This window comes from Ambystoma mexicanum, chromosome 6p, assembly GCF_040938575.1.
Source record: "Ambystoma mexicanum isolate Mex_15411 chromosome 6p, UKY_AmexF1_1, whole genome shotgun sequence".
In the NCBI taxonomy this organism is placed as follows: Eukaryota; Metazoa; Chordata; class Amphibia; order Caudata; family Ambystomatidae; genus Ambystoma; species Ambystoma mexicanum.
In genome coordinates, this window is record NC_090935.1 from 1440095819 (window position 1) to 1440110924 (window position 15106).

The 15106-nt window shown below is 46.9% G+C and overlaps 1 protein-coding gene across 1 annotated transcript in view; it reads left to right on the top strand.

The window, feature by feature from the left end:
* The window catches only part of GSR (glutathione-disulfide reductase), a 557956-nt gene that overhangs the window by 440227 nt on the left and 102623 nt on the right, over positions 1-15106 (top strand). Inside the window, exon 11 of the mRNA XM_069626169.1 lies at positions 2612-2743. Coding sequence (XP_069482270.1) covers positions 2612-2743 — 132 coding nt within the window. The remainder of the gene's footprint in view (positions 1-2611; positions 2744-15106) is intronic.

Here is a 15106-nt window from a genome sequence, read left to right on the forward strand (position 1 = left end):
TGCAGCCTGGTAAAGAAGAGAAAGGGTTCGCTGAGTCAAAAGCTTTTTTGGCATCCATAAAAGCAGCAATTACATTAAGTTGCAGGTTTAATTAATTCAAACTGCCAAATATTCCTCTTAAATTGAGTTGTGTAGTTCTTCCTGGAATACACCCTGATTAATCAGGGTGCGTTAAAAGGGAATATGTGGTAGTGAGCGATTAGCAATAACATTTTTACCATGTTTTACTAAATGTGGCTAGTGCCCTAAAATGGCAGTGCCATGAGATTTCTAAATTGTTCTTTGGCCACATTGTAGTTTGGCCTTTTCCTGTCTTGCCAGGTCAGGAAATCCCAAACAAGGCCATGCTTTTGCCCGGTAAAGCTGCTGCTTTAGCTGGCTAGTGCTGCCTTTGTGTCTGTGTGGCCCAGGAAGTGGATGGGACGGTCTAGATCCATTGCACCTCTGTGGAGACAGAGAGTCTAGGTGTGGGGCATGAGTGAAACCAATAGTTGTCCCTGATTGAACAGCTACAGGCTGTTTGAGTGGTGCAGATCCTTTTCATTGGTGGGGTTGGACTTCGTTCCAGGTTAGATTTTGGATAAGAAGAGGTCTCCTGCAGCCATTTCTTGAGATCAGTGTTGGAGCCATGAATCCCTCGTAGACAAACAGCCGACTGCAGAGCCGAAGAAGACTCAAGAAGAGGCCTGGCATCCCTTCCTGCGTCTGGTCCGATAAAGCCCCTTTGGACTACCTAATTTCTGAAGACCCTGAGCGGTGCTTCAGCCATTGGACTGGTGGGACTATTTAGTCTGGACATGTTCTTCAGGATTCAGCCGTCCTGAGCCTTCGGAAGTGTCCCTGGAAGACCCGGTGGACTGACCAGCTCTATCGTGGGCTACCTCCCCAGAAGCGTTGCTGTTCTGTTGTTGCACCCAGAACTTTGGTGGTCGACTTCGCTCTGAATTTCAGTGTGCCAGCATCAAGGGATCCTGTCCTAGAGAACCGTCTTCAACAGCAACTAGGAGGACACCTACGGTTGTCTGTGTGCAGTGGCCATCCATGGAGCTCACCTTCCCCCGTCCAGTAAAGTGTCATGAAAGAGGCCTGCATCAGTGAATCTTGCATCTCTTAATCGCCTGGGGTTGCATCTTGCATCTGGACCCAACCGGAAAAAGCTTGCATCTGCATCTCCTGTGCACCTGTCATTAGAACCAATGGCAGGAAATCCAACCTCCAGCTACCCCCAGTCAACCCATCTAGCCATCTGGAAAAATAAGAGTCAGGGGGTAAGTAAACACAAAGCATTTGTCCCCCCACCCCCTGTCCTCCCTAGGATAACATTGGGAATCAGTCCTTGTGTATCCTAACATTCCATTCCACTGCCTTTTGATCTTCAAACCTGCATTTTAAGAACCTATGGTGAAAGTGTATATGTTTATTATTGAGTATTGTGCGATAATATCACCTGCTAGTTTCATTTTTGTGTGTGTGCAAAGGCCTAAACTGAATAATTGTGTGCTTTACTTTGTGGACTCATTGTGGACCCCAGACCCCACTCTCACACTCCTGAGAATAGCCTTGCCTGCTCTCCACATTTACCTTGATTGGGTTTTGGCTAACCTCTCTGAGCTCCGTGCTCACTATAACTAGAGTGACCTCCTAAAATCTATCCACCAGGCCAGATTCTAGAAATCCATCTTAACAATGACTGGTGATGTAAGAGTGTGTGTGTATGCAATATATTATTTACAAGGCTAATTACACATTGTTGTATACATTAAGGTAAGAATTGAAAAATGTGCGAAAATTATTTACAAGCAAAGTGGGTTGCTGCAGCTTCTCTGGTGTTCTTTGCTACTCCAGCCTCCCGCAGTGTCTCTGAAAAAAGTAAACAAACTCTGGCGAGCATCATACTTATGAGGTAGGGGGTGAGAAGAGATTGTACTGCACAGACACATACTGGCACACAGGATGAGATGGGGGACCAGGACTTGGGGTCCTCTCAGCTGCCTCTGTGCTTCTCGGGTATAGGACTGTCTCTGGATTTCTCCCTCGTACCGTTCCCACCCACTCCCTCCACACCGATGAGAGGGGATCCTAACCCCTCTTGACAAAGCCAGGGCCAAGAGGTGATGGGAACCTCCTACCTTACCTCTAACTCATCCTCCCCGTCTCCCTGTTAACTGGCGGATGTATTCCCTCTCCCCAGGTAAACGCAGGAAAATATGGATAAAATGGCCAGCAATGGCACGTAGATTACTGGGGGCATAAGAGGGACATTTGCGATGTATTTGGAACTGCCCTACGTATCACTGATTATGATCTCTAAAGCTAATCATTTGGAATGCCCTGGTGTCTAAGGGAGAGAAAGGTGGGACGAGGGAAGGAGTGGCAGGTGGTACTGTTTTGTTATATGTTTTTTTTGTATGGAAAAAGGAAAATAAAATGTGATTATTACAAAAGAATGGAGACTGGTGAGCCAACTGTTCTGTGAAAAGAACAGTCTGTCGCACTATCCCATGTAAAGCACTGTGTTTCACATCTGGGATGAGGTTGCATGATTGATATGTAAAAAAATAAATGTGTGGGTCTTGAATTCTGAAATTAATTTCAGTCATTTTGCTTTCAGTTGCAATAGCTGCCGGAAGAAATTTGGCACAGAGGCTCTTTGAGGGCCAAGAGGATTCAAAACTAGACTACCGCAACATTCCTACAGTTGTGTTTAGCCACCCACCAATTGGAACTGTGGGTCTCACGGAAGGTAGGTTCTTATATCAAAACCCAAAAATGCTAGAATATAATACTAAGGTTAAATGATCGTAAAACAAAAACAAAAAAGACCCAGGTCTGGGAAGGTGGAGATGGGCCATTGGAATGCTGTCAGATAAAAAGTCTCACTGAGGTAGTGAAGGTGGTACCCCTCAACCCTTTCAAAACATCAAGTGTACACCACCTCCCTAAATGCCAGTGGTGAGCGGAAGTAAGTCCCTCTTTCCATCTCTCGTTAGCGGCACACAGAAGGCAGGATATTTCTAAGAAGGAGAGGAAGGGGAAAGACAGCAACCTGAGAGCTGTTTGGAATAAAGTCTTTTGTCACTTTGTATTGCCAACAGACCAGCCTCTCACACACTCCAAACTGAACTATAGTGGTGGGCTGCCAACATAATACTGTGCCATATTGGAGGATAAGTAGAAGTCCTGATTTTCATAGAACACTATTCAGAAACAGTTACCTTGACATTTGTCCATGGGGATTACAGTTTGCAAAGTCGTTGTTGAAACTTGTCTTTTTATATCAATCTGGTTGAAGTGACAGTATGTGCTACCACCTTCTCCTGTGCCACTCTCACCTTTGCCTTTTACACTTTAACCTTGCTTGTTGACTTCATTCTCTTACTCCGACAAGGTGCTAGGGTTCTTTGATTGGGCATGGGCAGCTCTGAGGGGGGAGGAACTGTGATTTGGTTTCTCCATGAAAGTGGCAATTCTCAGGAGAAAGGAGCAACAACTTGTTTGTGTAAAGAGTTGCTGGTTCCTGGAGATAGAATCTGTGAGCTCACTAATATGTTCTCCTTATTTGTCGGAAAGATATTTCTTAAAAGCATCTACAAGCTCAACACCTGTGTGGCTAGAGCTTACTCTACTCATGTGGGATCCCCAGTTTATGTCAACTGAGTCCGATCCGAAATTTGACACCATATATGAGGAGTCAGAAATGAAAGCAAGACACAAAGTTGTCATGTTTTTGGTTAAATACTTTTGTTCAACTGAAAATGGGTTGGGAAAGTACCTCTCTGGTTCTAATGAGGAGCATCCTTACCTAAAAACCAAAAACTAAGATTCTGTCTGTGTCAGGATGTCAGAAACTAAAAAGCCGCCTTTGTGTCCAAAACGTCCTCTCCTGACCCTCACACTATAAATAAAATAACAAAGTGAGAAAGGAAATGTCTTCAACCTGATATTGACAAAAAGTGTTCATAAATGACAATTAGAATGGCTCCAATGAAAATGTTCTCCAAGATGATTGGTTACTTTTTCCCAGAGAGGGGTTCACTTCCCCTGGATTCTTAAATGGGATGGCAATGTCTATTTACTAACAGTTCCTTTGTATCTCTCCTTGATTTACAATACTCCTGTTAGGCAACACATTCTGTCGCAGTCTTTCTTTAATACAAGTGTCTTCTTTGTCTAACAAACACTGTCCTTCTTTAACATTTCTTGTAGCTTTGCAAATCACCTGGTTTACTATCCTGCCAGGACTCTTTATGTAGTTTCAGTTGCCTGTTATCCTTCCCTTGCCAGGACTTCTTATGTAGCTTCAAATGCCCGGTATCCTTCCCTTGCCAGGACTTCTTATGTAGTTTCAATTGCCTGGTATTATGTAGTTTCAATTGCCTGGTATCCTTCTCTTGCCAGGGCTTCTTATGTGTTTTACAGTTCCTCTTTATCACCAAAACTACATATATCGTTCTTGGCTCAGTATATCTATCTGCTTTAATGTTCGTTCAAACTTTTCCCCACACTTGCATCTCATGCATTCGTATAGAATTGGGGTTTGGATCTGTACTTTGCCTTTTCTGCTTTCAAACAATCTTGTTTCTGTATTCGCAATCTCATAACATTCAAATTGACGTTACATGGTCGCCGAAACGCTCCAGTGTGCCCACTTGCTTTGGGCTGGCTCACCGGTGCTCTGTAGCGTCTTTGGTCTTGTTCACCCATGTGCAGCGGGGCTCTGCCGCTCACTTCCCTCTCTGGGTTGTTCAGGCGCCCTTCCGGCTTCCTTCGCGGCTCTGCTGTCACACGCCTGCTTCCCTTCTGGTCCCAGTAAGGAGAATGCTATCTCTTCGAGCTGCCAAGCGCCCAGGAACTCTCATGTGGCTTCCGCCATCTACACAGCACACTCTGCTTGCGCACTGCGTCTCTCCTTCTTTGCTGGCGTACTCCACTGCTCCACCACATCGGTTTGTGTCTCCAGCATTCGCAAGCCACTGCGGAAGATCCCACCTCTTCTCCTGAACCACCACACACCATGGTGCGGTTGGCATCTTTAAATGTCCTGCGCACAGGTGGTTTCGTTAAACAACTAGCCCGCACATTCAGCTTCAGGCTCCTGTTGCCTTGTACCAACTCCTTCAAACTTCTTGTCACAGTACTTAGGTGGTTATGGGAGTTAAAGCCCGTGGTTGTCATTTGACATGCAGTATTTGGATAGTCTCTCCCAATGGTTTTACATGAAAGAACAGTCTCACATAAAGGTGAACCAGAAACGAAAAGGGTTTTGTTGGACCTAAAGAATGGTGTGAAGAGGTTTCTTAACTTCCTCTACAAGGGGGAACAAACGCATGGCAATAGGCCATTAAGGTCTTAGACGTTAGGGGTCTTCCTCAAGGCTAATGGGGAGATACTGCGCTTCATCCAATGAAGTCATGACATCTCACCGGAGGTTGTCTCGCCCCGTGTGATCCCTTCATACATCCGCGCCCAGAGTCACGATCGGGTAGTGGCTGCTGTCCCCTGGCCACATGGGAGGAGGTTACCGCCGGAAAAACTGTGAGAAGTCCATCGGATTCATCACAGGTGCTATTCCTGCTGTACATTAAGTCACTCCTTATGTTCAGTCTCTTCGCTCCTCGCCCACATTATCGATGTGACTGCTTTGGAGCATTGCTTGGTGAAATATGTTGCAGAGCTATAATTTGAGAAGAAACCCTACAACAGAGAAAGATCCGAAAGTGGAGGAAATATTGTCTAAGCTTAATAACTCAAAGGCAGCAGGGGGTCGTGCGGTTGGTTGGTTTGAGATAGAACTACAAACATATGTACCCCCGCCTCAGCCCTGTTTCAGCACAGTGTTTTGGGCTTAACGAGTCACTCCACAAGTCCACAATTGACTGAAGTACGCATTTTGTGTGAAATTTGCTCTATTACTGAAGGACCACATGAGGGAGAGGAAGAGGCAATGGCACTCAGCACTGGGCAGTCTCCCAATAGTCCCATTGAAACGATTATTGACATTGCTGTTCCTTTCTATAATGGCAATGGCATCATAGCGGCTAACATTAAGGGGGACTTTATAAACAGCCGAGATGAACTGGTAACTGAGGCGACTAACTTGTCTATCCACTGCCTCCTCGGAAAGTTCCACGAAATTACACACACCTACCCCTGATTCCTCACCTGTATTACAACAAGCAGTGGCACCTATTGATCATCTGCCACTGCAGCTAGAGGAAATAGTTGTTTCAAGGACAGTGATCGCCAGTTTATATGATGTTTTGGTAGGAGATTTTGAGGACTCTGACTATGTAACTGGTGAGAGTGGTGTGGGGACACCCCCTTTGAGGAGAGTGTGAAATCCCCTCTGGCACCAAGGGTCCCCATAACTGCTCATACTGTGGGGGATGACTGTGTATCTTATAAAAATGGTGGGGGCAATGAGGGTCCATTGAATGTATAGCATCGGCCCTTGTTTACTCCAATCACAATATACCCACTGTGGCCTTAGGCAGTGGCATAGCAGAAGAAGCCAATGGGAACAGGGGCCAAGTGAGATTTGTACCTGCTATCTCTCTGAATCGTGTTAAAGATATGATGTTTCTACCTACCCTTAAAGGGCACCAAGAAAACCATGCTCCCACAGACTCCTATTATAAAGGGCATTAAGAAAACTATGTCTGACTATTATTGGAAATGAGGCCCATCTACGAGCTGTGGTCTCAGGCCTGCAGCAATTGTAAGGATAGGGAAAGGAGCAGCCTCTCCATGTAAGCACTTTGTTAATGACAAGAGTCTCCTAGAATTGGGCATGCAGGATGGCCAGGCCTTTAATGACGAGACAGAGATTGTTGGTCCGGAGAACCTGAATGCCCCAATAGAGAGCGACGATTTTCCCTCCTTTTTCACAGAACTCCCAATTAATCAAACTAGTTCTATGGGAGAGAACTAAGTGACCAGCCCAGCAGCTAAGCAGCAGTATTTACACCACACACTTAGAGAACTGGACAGTCAGGTCAGAGTGACAGCCCGTAAGAATTCACCCTTAAGTATGGTTCTGAGCTCTTTCTAGTCCATGTACTTTAGGTTAACCACGAAATGATCCATAATTATGTGACCGACCTCTCGGATGCTGTGGGGACCTGGGGGAAAAAAATCTAGCAATACAGCCCCAGCGATAACTCAAAGCGAGGCTTGTAACAAACATCCTATTGCCAGTGTGTTCACAATTGGCAGCCCTATTGAGAAGAAAACATGAAGGGCCAGGAAGAAAGTCAAAAGAAAGCCAGCAGTTCTAACTATGGAAAGTTTTAATACACCTCAATATGACAAAAGAAGCCGCTGTCTTGGCTGGAGAGGCGAATTGCGGATTTTAATACCTCGGTGCAAGAAGCCAATAGAGAAGTCATTGATTTAGACTCTGCTGGCCTTGAGCCTGAGGAGACGGCTCCTTTCGCTCAACCACAATTTGTGGCCACACAGCCTTTTGCCGCAGCTATACCTACGGTCGCCGTATTAGAAGAACAGGTGATTATACCGGCAGCAGTGAGTAACATTGTTGTGGCATTAAAAGTAACACAGCCTTGCACTGTGATAAGTATAATGAAGACCAACTGAAATCGGGAGTAAGTAGTTACCCTATGCTCTCCCAGGGAAGCAGTAAGCTGAGGCAATTGCAATTAGCGAAAGAAAAAAGTTGCTGTGACATTAAGTAGGGATATTGGTTCACAGTGTAACTCCTTGGGGGGGGCAGCCTGATTGAGCAGGATTGCCCAAGTGCGATAGCTGTGAATATCCAAGAGTGTCATCAACCTACTGACATCATGGTAGAACAAAGTAGGGAATTACGTCCCCAACGTTGTTTCGCCGTTCAAGAAACAGCACCACTATCTCTGCAGCCTCGGACGGACCTGGAGCCTTCGGTCGACGACAGGAACAGCGCCCCCCTCCATGATGGGCCCCCACCACCCTGGTAAGCCCCTGGGCCTCATCTTACGAGTTGCTGTATGAAACGAAAATCACCCGAAATCGCGGGTCCTGCCTGCACTTTTCCCACTAATGTGGGAGCAGCTTATATCTGGCTGATATAAGCACCTTATTGATGCTAAGTGACCCTTTGTACCAGATCCCAAGGTTCACGCTATAGCTAAACCAAGAGGTTTAGTTTTCCAATATGGCCGCTGTGTTCCAGTAAGCTGCTTTCCATGATCTTTGCCTGCAGCCCCTACAAGACTGCGCAGGATTGGCTCGAGCCATCCTTACTACCCCGACCTGATTCGCCGGCAGGCGAGGAGCCGGCCCGCCTCTAAGGCACGGCTGAAAGGCTCACTATCTGTCTTGAGCCCACCACCACAATCTCTGCAGCCCCGGACGGACCTGGAGCCTTCGGTCGACGACAGGAGCAGCGCCCCCCTCCCTGATGGGCCCCCACCACCCTGGTAAGCCCCTGCGCCTCATCTTACGAGTTGCTGTATGAAACGAAAATCACCCGAAATCGCGGGTCCTGCCTGCACTTTTCCCACTAATGTGGGAGCAGCTTATATCTGGCTGATATAAGCACCTTATTGATGCTAAGTGACCCTTTGCACCAGATCCCAAGGTTCACGCTATAGCTAAACCAAGAGGTTTAGTTTTCCAATATGGCCGCTGTGTTCCAGTAAGCTGCTTTCCATGATCTTTGCCTGCAGCCCCCACAAGACTGTGCAGGATTAGCTGGAGCCATCCTTACTACCCCGACCTGATTCGCCGGCAGGCGAGGAGCCGGCCCGCCTCTAAGGCACGGCTCAAAGGCTCACTATCTGTCTTGAGCCCACCACCACAATCTCTGCAGCCTCGGACGGACCTGGAGCCTTCGGTCGACGACAGGAGCAGCGCCCCCCTCCCTGATGGCCCCCCACCACCCTGGTAAGCCCTTGGGCCTCATTTTACGAGTTGCTGTATGAAACGAAAATCACCCGAAATCGCGGGTCCTGCCTGCACTTTTCCCACTAATGTGGGAGCAGCTTATATCTGGCTGATATAAGCACCTTATTGGTGCTAAGTGACCCTTTGCACCAGATCCCAAGGTTCACGCTATAGCTAAACCAAGAGGTTTTGTTTTCCAATATGGCCGCTGTGTTCCAGTAAGCTGCTTTCCATGATCTTTGCCTGCAGCCCCTACAAGACTGCGCAGGATTGGCTGGAGCCATCCTTACTACCCCGACCTGATTCGCCGGCTGGCGAGGAGCCGGCCCGCCTCTAAGGCACGGCTCAAAGGCTCACTATCTGTCTTGAGCCCACCACCACAATCTCTGCAGCCTCGGACGGACCTGGAGCCTTCGGTTGACGACAGGAGCAGCGCCCCCCTCCCTGATGGGCCCCCACCACCCTGGTAAGCCCCTGTTCCTCATCTTACGAGTTGCTGTATGAAACGAAAATCACCCGAAATCGCGGGTCCTGTCTGCACTTTTCCCACTAATGTGGGAGCAGCTTATATCTGGCTGATATAAGCACCTTATTGATGCTAAGTGACCCTTTGCACCAGATCTCAAGGTTCACGCTATAGCTAAACCAAGAGGTTTAGTTTTCCAATATGGCCGCTGTGTTCCAGTAAGCTGCTTTCCATGATCTTTGCCTGCAGCCCCTACAAGACTGCGCAGGATTGGCTGGAGCCATCCTTACTACCCTGACCTGATTCGCCGGCAGGCGAGGAGCCGGCCCGCCTCTAAGGCATGGCTCAAAGGCTCACTATCTGTCTTGAGCCCACCACCACAATCTCTGCAGCCTCGGACGGACCTGGAGCCTTCGGTCGACGACAGGAGCAGCGCCCCCCTCCCTGATGGGCCCCCACCACCCTGGTAAGCCTCTGGGCCTCATCTTACGAGTTGCTGTATGAAACGAAAATCACCCGAAATCGCGGGTCCTGTCTGCACTTTTCCCACTAATGTGGGAGCAGCTTATATCTGGCTGATATAAGCACCTTATTGATGCTAAGTGACCCTTTGCACCAGATCCCAAGGTTCACGCTATAGCTAAACCAAGAGGTTTAGTTTTCCAATATGGCCACTGTGTTCCAGTAAGCTGCTTTCCATGATCTTTGCCTGCAACCCCTACAAGACTGCGCAGGATTGGCTGGAGCCATCCTTACTTCCCCGACCTGATTCGCCGGCAGGCGAGGAGCCGGCCCGCCTCTAAGGCACGGCTCAAAGGCTCACTATCTGTCTTGAGCCCACCACCACAATCTCTGCAGCCTCGGACGGACCTGGAGCCTTCGGTCGACGACAGGAGCAGCGCCCCCCTGCCTGATGGGCCCCCAACCACCCTGGTAAGCCCCTGGGCCTCATTTTACGAGTTGCTGTATGAAACGAAAATCACCCGAAATCGCGGGTCCTGTCTGCACTTTTCCCACTAATGTGGGAGCAGCTTATATCTGGCTGATATAAGCACCTTATTGATGCTAAGTGACCTTTTGCACCAGATCCCAAGGTTCAAGCTATAGCTAAACCAAGAGGTTTAGTTTTCCAATATGGCCGCTGTGTTCCAGTAAGCTGCTTTCCATGATCTTTGCCTGCAGCCCCTACAAGACTGCGCAGGATTAGCTGGAGCCATCCTTACTACCCCAACCTGATTCGCCGGCAGGCGAGGAGCCGGCCCGCCTCTAAGGCACGGCTCAAAGGCTCACTATCTGTCTTGAGCCCACCACCACAATCTCTGCAGCCTCGGATGGACCTGGAGCCTTCGGTCGACGACAGGAGCAGCGCCCCCCTCCCTGATGGGCCCCCACCACCCTGGTAAGCCCCTGGGCCTCCTCTTACGAGTTGCTGTATGAAACGAAAATCACCCGAAATCGCGGGTCCTGCCTGCACTTTTCCCACTAATGTGGGAGCAGCTTATATCTGGCTGATATAAGCACCTTATTGATGCTAAGTGACCCTTTGCACCAGATCCCAAGGTTCACGCTATAGCTAAACCAAGAGGTTTAGTTTTCCAATATGGCCGCTGGGTTCCAGTAAGCTGCTTTCCATGATCTTTGCCTGCAGCCCCTACAAGACTGCGCAGGATTGGCTCGAGCCATCCTTACTACCCAGACCTGATTCGCCGGCAGGCAAGGAGCCGGCCCGCATCTAAGGCACGGCTCAAAGGCTCACTATCTGTCTTGTATTTTGAACCTAGGTGTCACCCCACTGCGTTCTAGTCATGTGTTTGCATTTTGAACCTAGGTTTCACCCCACTGCATTCTAGCCATGTGCTTGCATTTTGAACCTAGGTGTCACCCTACTGCATCTTAGCCAATTGTTTTTATCTCAAATCTAGGTGTTACTCCTTTGCATTCTAGCCATGTGCTTGTATTTTGAACCTAGGTGTTACCCCATTGCATACTAGCCATGCGTTGGCATTTTGAACCTAGGTGTCACCCTACTGCATTCTAGCCATGTGCTTGTACTTTGAACCTAGGTGTTACCCCATTGCATACTAGCCATGTGCTGGCATTTTGAACCTAGGTGTCACCCCATTGCATTCTAGTCATTTGCTTGGATCTTGAACTTAGGCGCTGCCCACTACATCTTAGACAATTGCCTCCACCTTTGAAACTAAGTGTTACTCCATTGTACTTGCCATTATATCTAGCACTCCTAAAATGCACACTACTAGGAGCCCATTGGCCTGCATTACTCTTGTCCTAGCCACTACCCTGTTAATAAACACATTGGCAAACCATCACCCTCCCACTATCATACTAGCACCACACCCACTCGGGATTAATGTAGAAAGGCCTTCCAAATTAACCATGCAAGAATTACTGTTATCACTACCATGCATGACCCCTGTTAGAAACAGCAGACTCCGGGCAAGACTGCCTAAATTGTATGAACCGCTTGCCAGAACACTTGCACCTAGCAACAATAGATCTCACATTCCACCTGTCACCAATATTAGTAAAGCCAAAGGTAACCAACCACAAACAACACAGACCGCAGCACCAGCCAGCCTACCTTGCCATACTCTTAAAGGAGCTCTAATAAATGCTAGATCCTTGGTAGCACATGCCATTGAGATATCGGAGATCATACAGTTAGAACAACTAGACCTATTAGCAGTCACTGAATCCTGGTTGCACGTCGCTGCAGGCCCAGCACTATCACTAGCTATCCCTAAAGGCTACACTATCCTCAGATCAGACAGAACTGAGGAACGAGGTGGAGGAATTGCACTCATTGTAAAAGATAACCTACCAATCAGACTTATACCACACCTAGATACCAATTCTTGCGAGAACCTATCATCCAAACTTAACCTAAATTGCACCCAAACTCTTACAATCCACCTAATATACAGGCAACCAAATTCCATTGGTACCTTCGAAGATGACTTATCTAATATCATATCAAACAATTTAAAAAACTCTTCCCAAGTCATTCTATTAGGAGACTTTAACTTAGGATATAATGACCCAAAAGACGCACATGCATCCACTGTGGCCAATATCCTCACAGAACAAGGTCTCACCCAAAAAGTATTGGACCCTACACACTCAAAAGGAAAAACTCTGTATTGGATAGCGGACCATAACTGTAATGCAACCATCTCTTCCAATTCACCTGTGTTATGGTCAGACCACCATCTTATAACCTTCACCCTCAACACTGAGAAAACGATTGCCCCGCCCGCTCTACTAGCTCCCCCAGTCCCTACTCGCAACAAAAAAAACATCACTTGCGATAAACTACTCCCCCTTATCTTACCCACCCTCAATGCCCTCCCAGAAAACCTGGGACCAGATGCCCTGATCAAAGTATTCAACAATACTATGACCTCCTCCCTGGATACTATTGCGCCACTCAAACTCAGAAAAAGAAAACCTAAGGCGCACCTCAACTCCTGGTTCACACCCCATCTAAAAACATTACGTACTAAAAAAAGATCATGCCAATTACTATGGAAATCTCACCCTTCTGAAGAAAATAAAAATAATCTGTGCACTATCTCTGCCCTCTACAAAAAAGAAATTCTCCTAGCCAAACGTGAATCCTACAATTCAAGAATAGCCCAAGCTAACTCCAGTACTAAGGAACTCTTTGTTATCCTCAAAGAACTTGAAGCACCCATCCCCGTACCTGACAACTGCATTAAGGACAAACCTTGGTGCTCGAATATCCAACAAGCATTGATAGGTAAAGTTGCTTCCCTTCAAACAAAAATTAAGAACAAAAAAGCATCACTATTAACCAACTCGCCCAACAATACTACTATAACCCCTCCCACTATTTCTGACACACTAACACAATTCAAATTCTCAAAAGTTACTATTTTCGAAACAGAAAAGACAATACTCTCACTCAAACCCTCTAATTGCCATGGTGATCAATGCCCTGCCCAACACATAAAGGATGCAGCCAGAGAACTGTCACCTTTCATCACTAAATTGATCAACGCATCATTTAGGACAAACCACATCCCCACTCGCCTCAAGGAATCCTGGGTGCTCCCCTTACTAAAGAAACAAACTTTAGACCCTCTAATTCCCACGAACTACCGACCTATTACCACGGTACCATTCCTCCTGAAAATCATTGACAAAATAGCCTATCTACAAATTCAAAAACACTTGGAATCCAATCATCTGCTGGGTTCTAGACAATCGGGCTTCAGGCCCCAACACGGGACTGAAACTGCATTAATTGACTTGAAGGCCCAGATTGATGACCTCAGGGACAGGGGCGACCTATCTCTCCTCTTGCTCCTGGATCTATCGGCCGCCTTCGACCTGGTCGATCACCTGGTCCTATGCAGCCACTTGGACTCGGCAGCACACTTCTCCCCAGAAGCTATTGCCTGGATACAATCCTTCCTCAATGATCGTACCATGAGAGTATTCTCTCTCATTGCTTCAGCCGACCCTATCCCTATCACGTGCGGTGTTCCCCAGGGTTCATGTGTCTCGCCTACCTTATATAATATCTTTACTAAGCCCCTTTTCGATGATTTGGATCATCTGGGTATCACCTACACTAACTATGCAGATGATACGCAGATCCTCCTACCAATTACTGGTGATTATGAAAAGGATTTGGCCTTGGTAAATAAGGTTTACCTCATCATCCAGGCATTGATGGCCTCCCATGGACTATGCCTGAATGATGACAAGACAGAGATCATCATCCTGGGTACACAATTATCGTTAAAGAAACTAAGCCCAAATTATTCTGCCTTTAGCGTCGACAATAACATTATTACAACTGCTAAGGAAGTAAAAACATTAGGATTTTACCTGGATTCTGCCTTAACGTTTAACAAACAGGTAAACACGTTGTCCTCGGCCACAGCCTATACCTGTAAATTACTCAGAGCTGGCAGAGCCATCCTTTCCAATGACAGCTGTATCACCCTTGCTAGAGCTCTTATACTATCAAGATTTGACTACTGCAATGCCATTTACATTGGGGCGAGCAAGCAAACCACTAAGAAAATCCAACTCCTGCAAAACAACGCTCTTAGAGCTTCGCTTGGAATTGTCAGGAGAGACCATATTTCGGACACCAGAAGAGCTTACAACTGGCTGTCTACAATTGACAAAATAAAACTTAAAGTCGCCTCCCTTACTCATAAATGCGTTAATAAAGCAGCCCCTCGCTATCTTATGGACAGAATCACTACTAAACCCAAGACAATACTAACCAGACATTCAAACACTAACTGCCTCCTGACCCCTAGATTCAAACTGGCCAGATTGGGAGGTAACAGCTTCCAGGTCAAGGCTACCCAACTATGGAATTCACTCCCTACCCCACTCAGACTAGAACCATCCTACACAAAATTTCCCCACAGCCTTATAAAAATGTTCAAAGATTCTGATGGCTAAGTGTGATTCTGGCGTTTGCCCTCTTCACCTAGAACTTACCCTCCTCTACTTCGGACCTCACTCGGTATGCCGCTCGTAAAGATTTTGCATAAATTCATTTTGTATATACTGTATATATTTTCCCTGCGCTATTATCATGTAAATTGTAAAAAACTGTAAAAGTGTTAACTATAATTATGCTTTTGACTGCATATAACAACTTTGTTACTGTAATATCTTTCTATGTACAACTAAGCTGTGAGTAAACTTATGTGATGCGCCCGACTACCTGTGGGTTTGGTGCGCAAT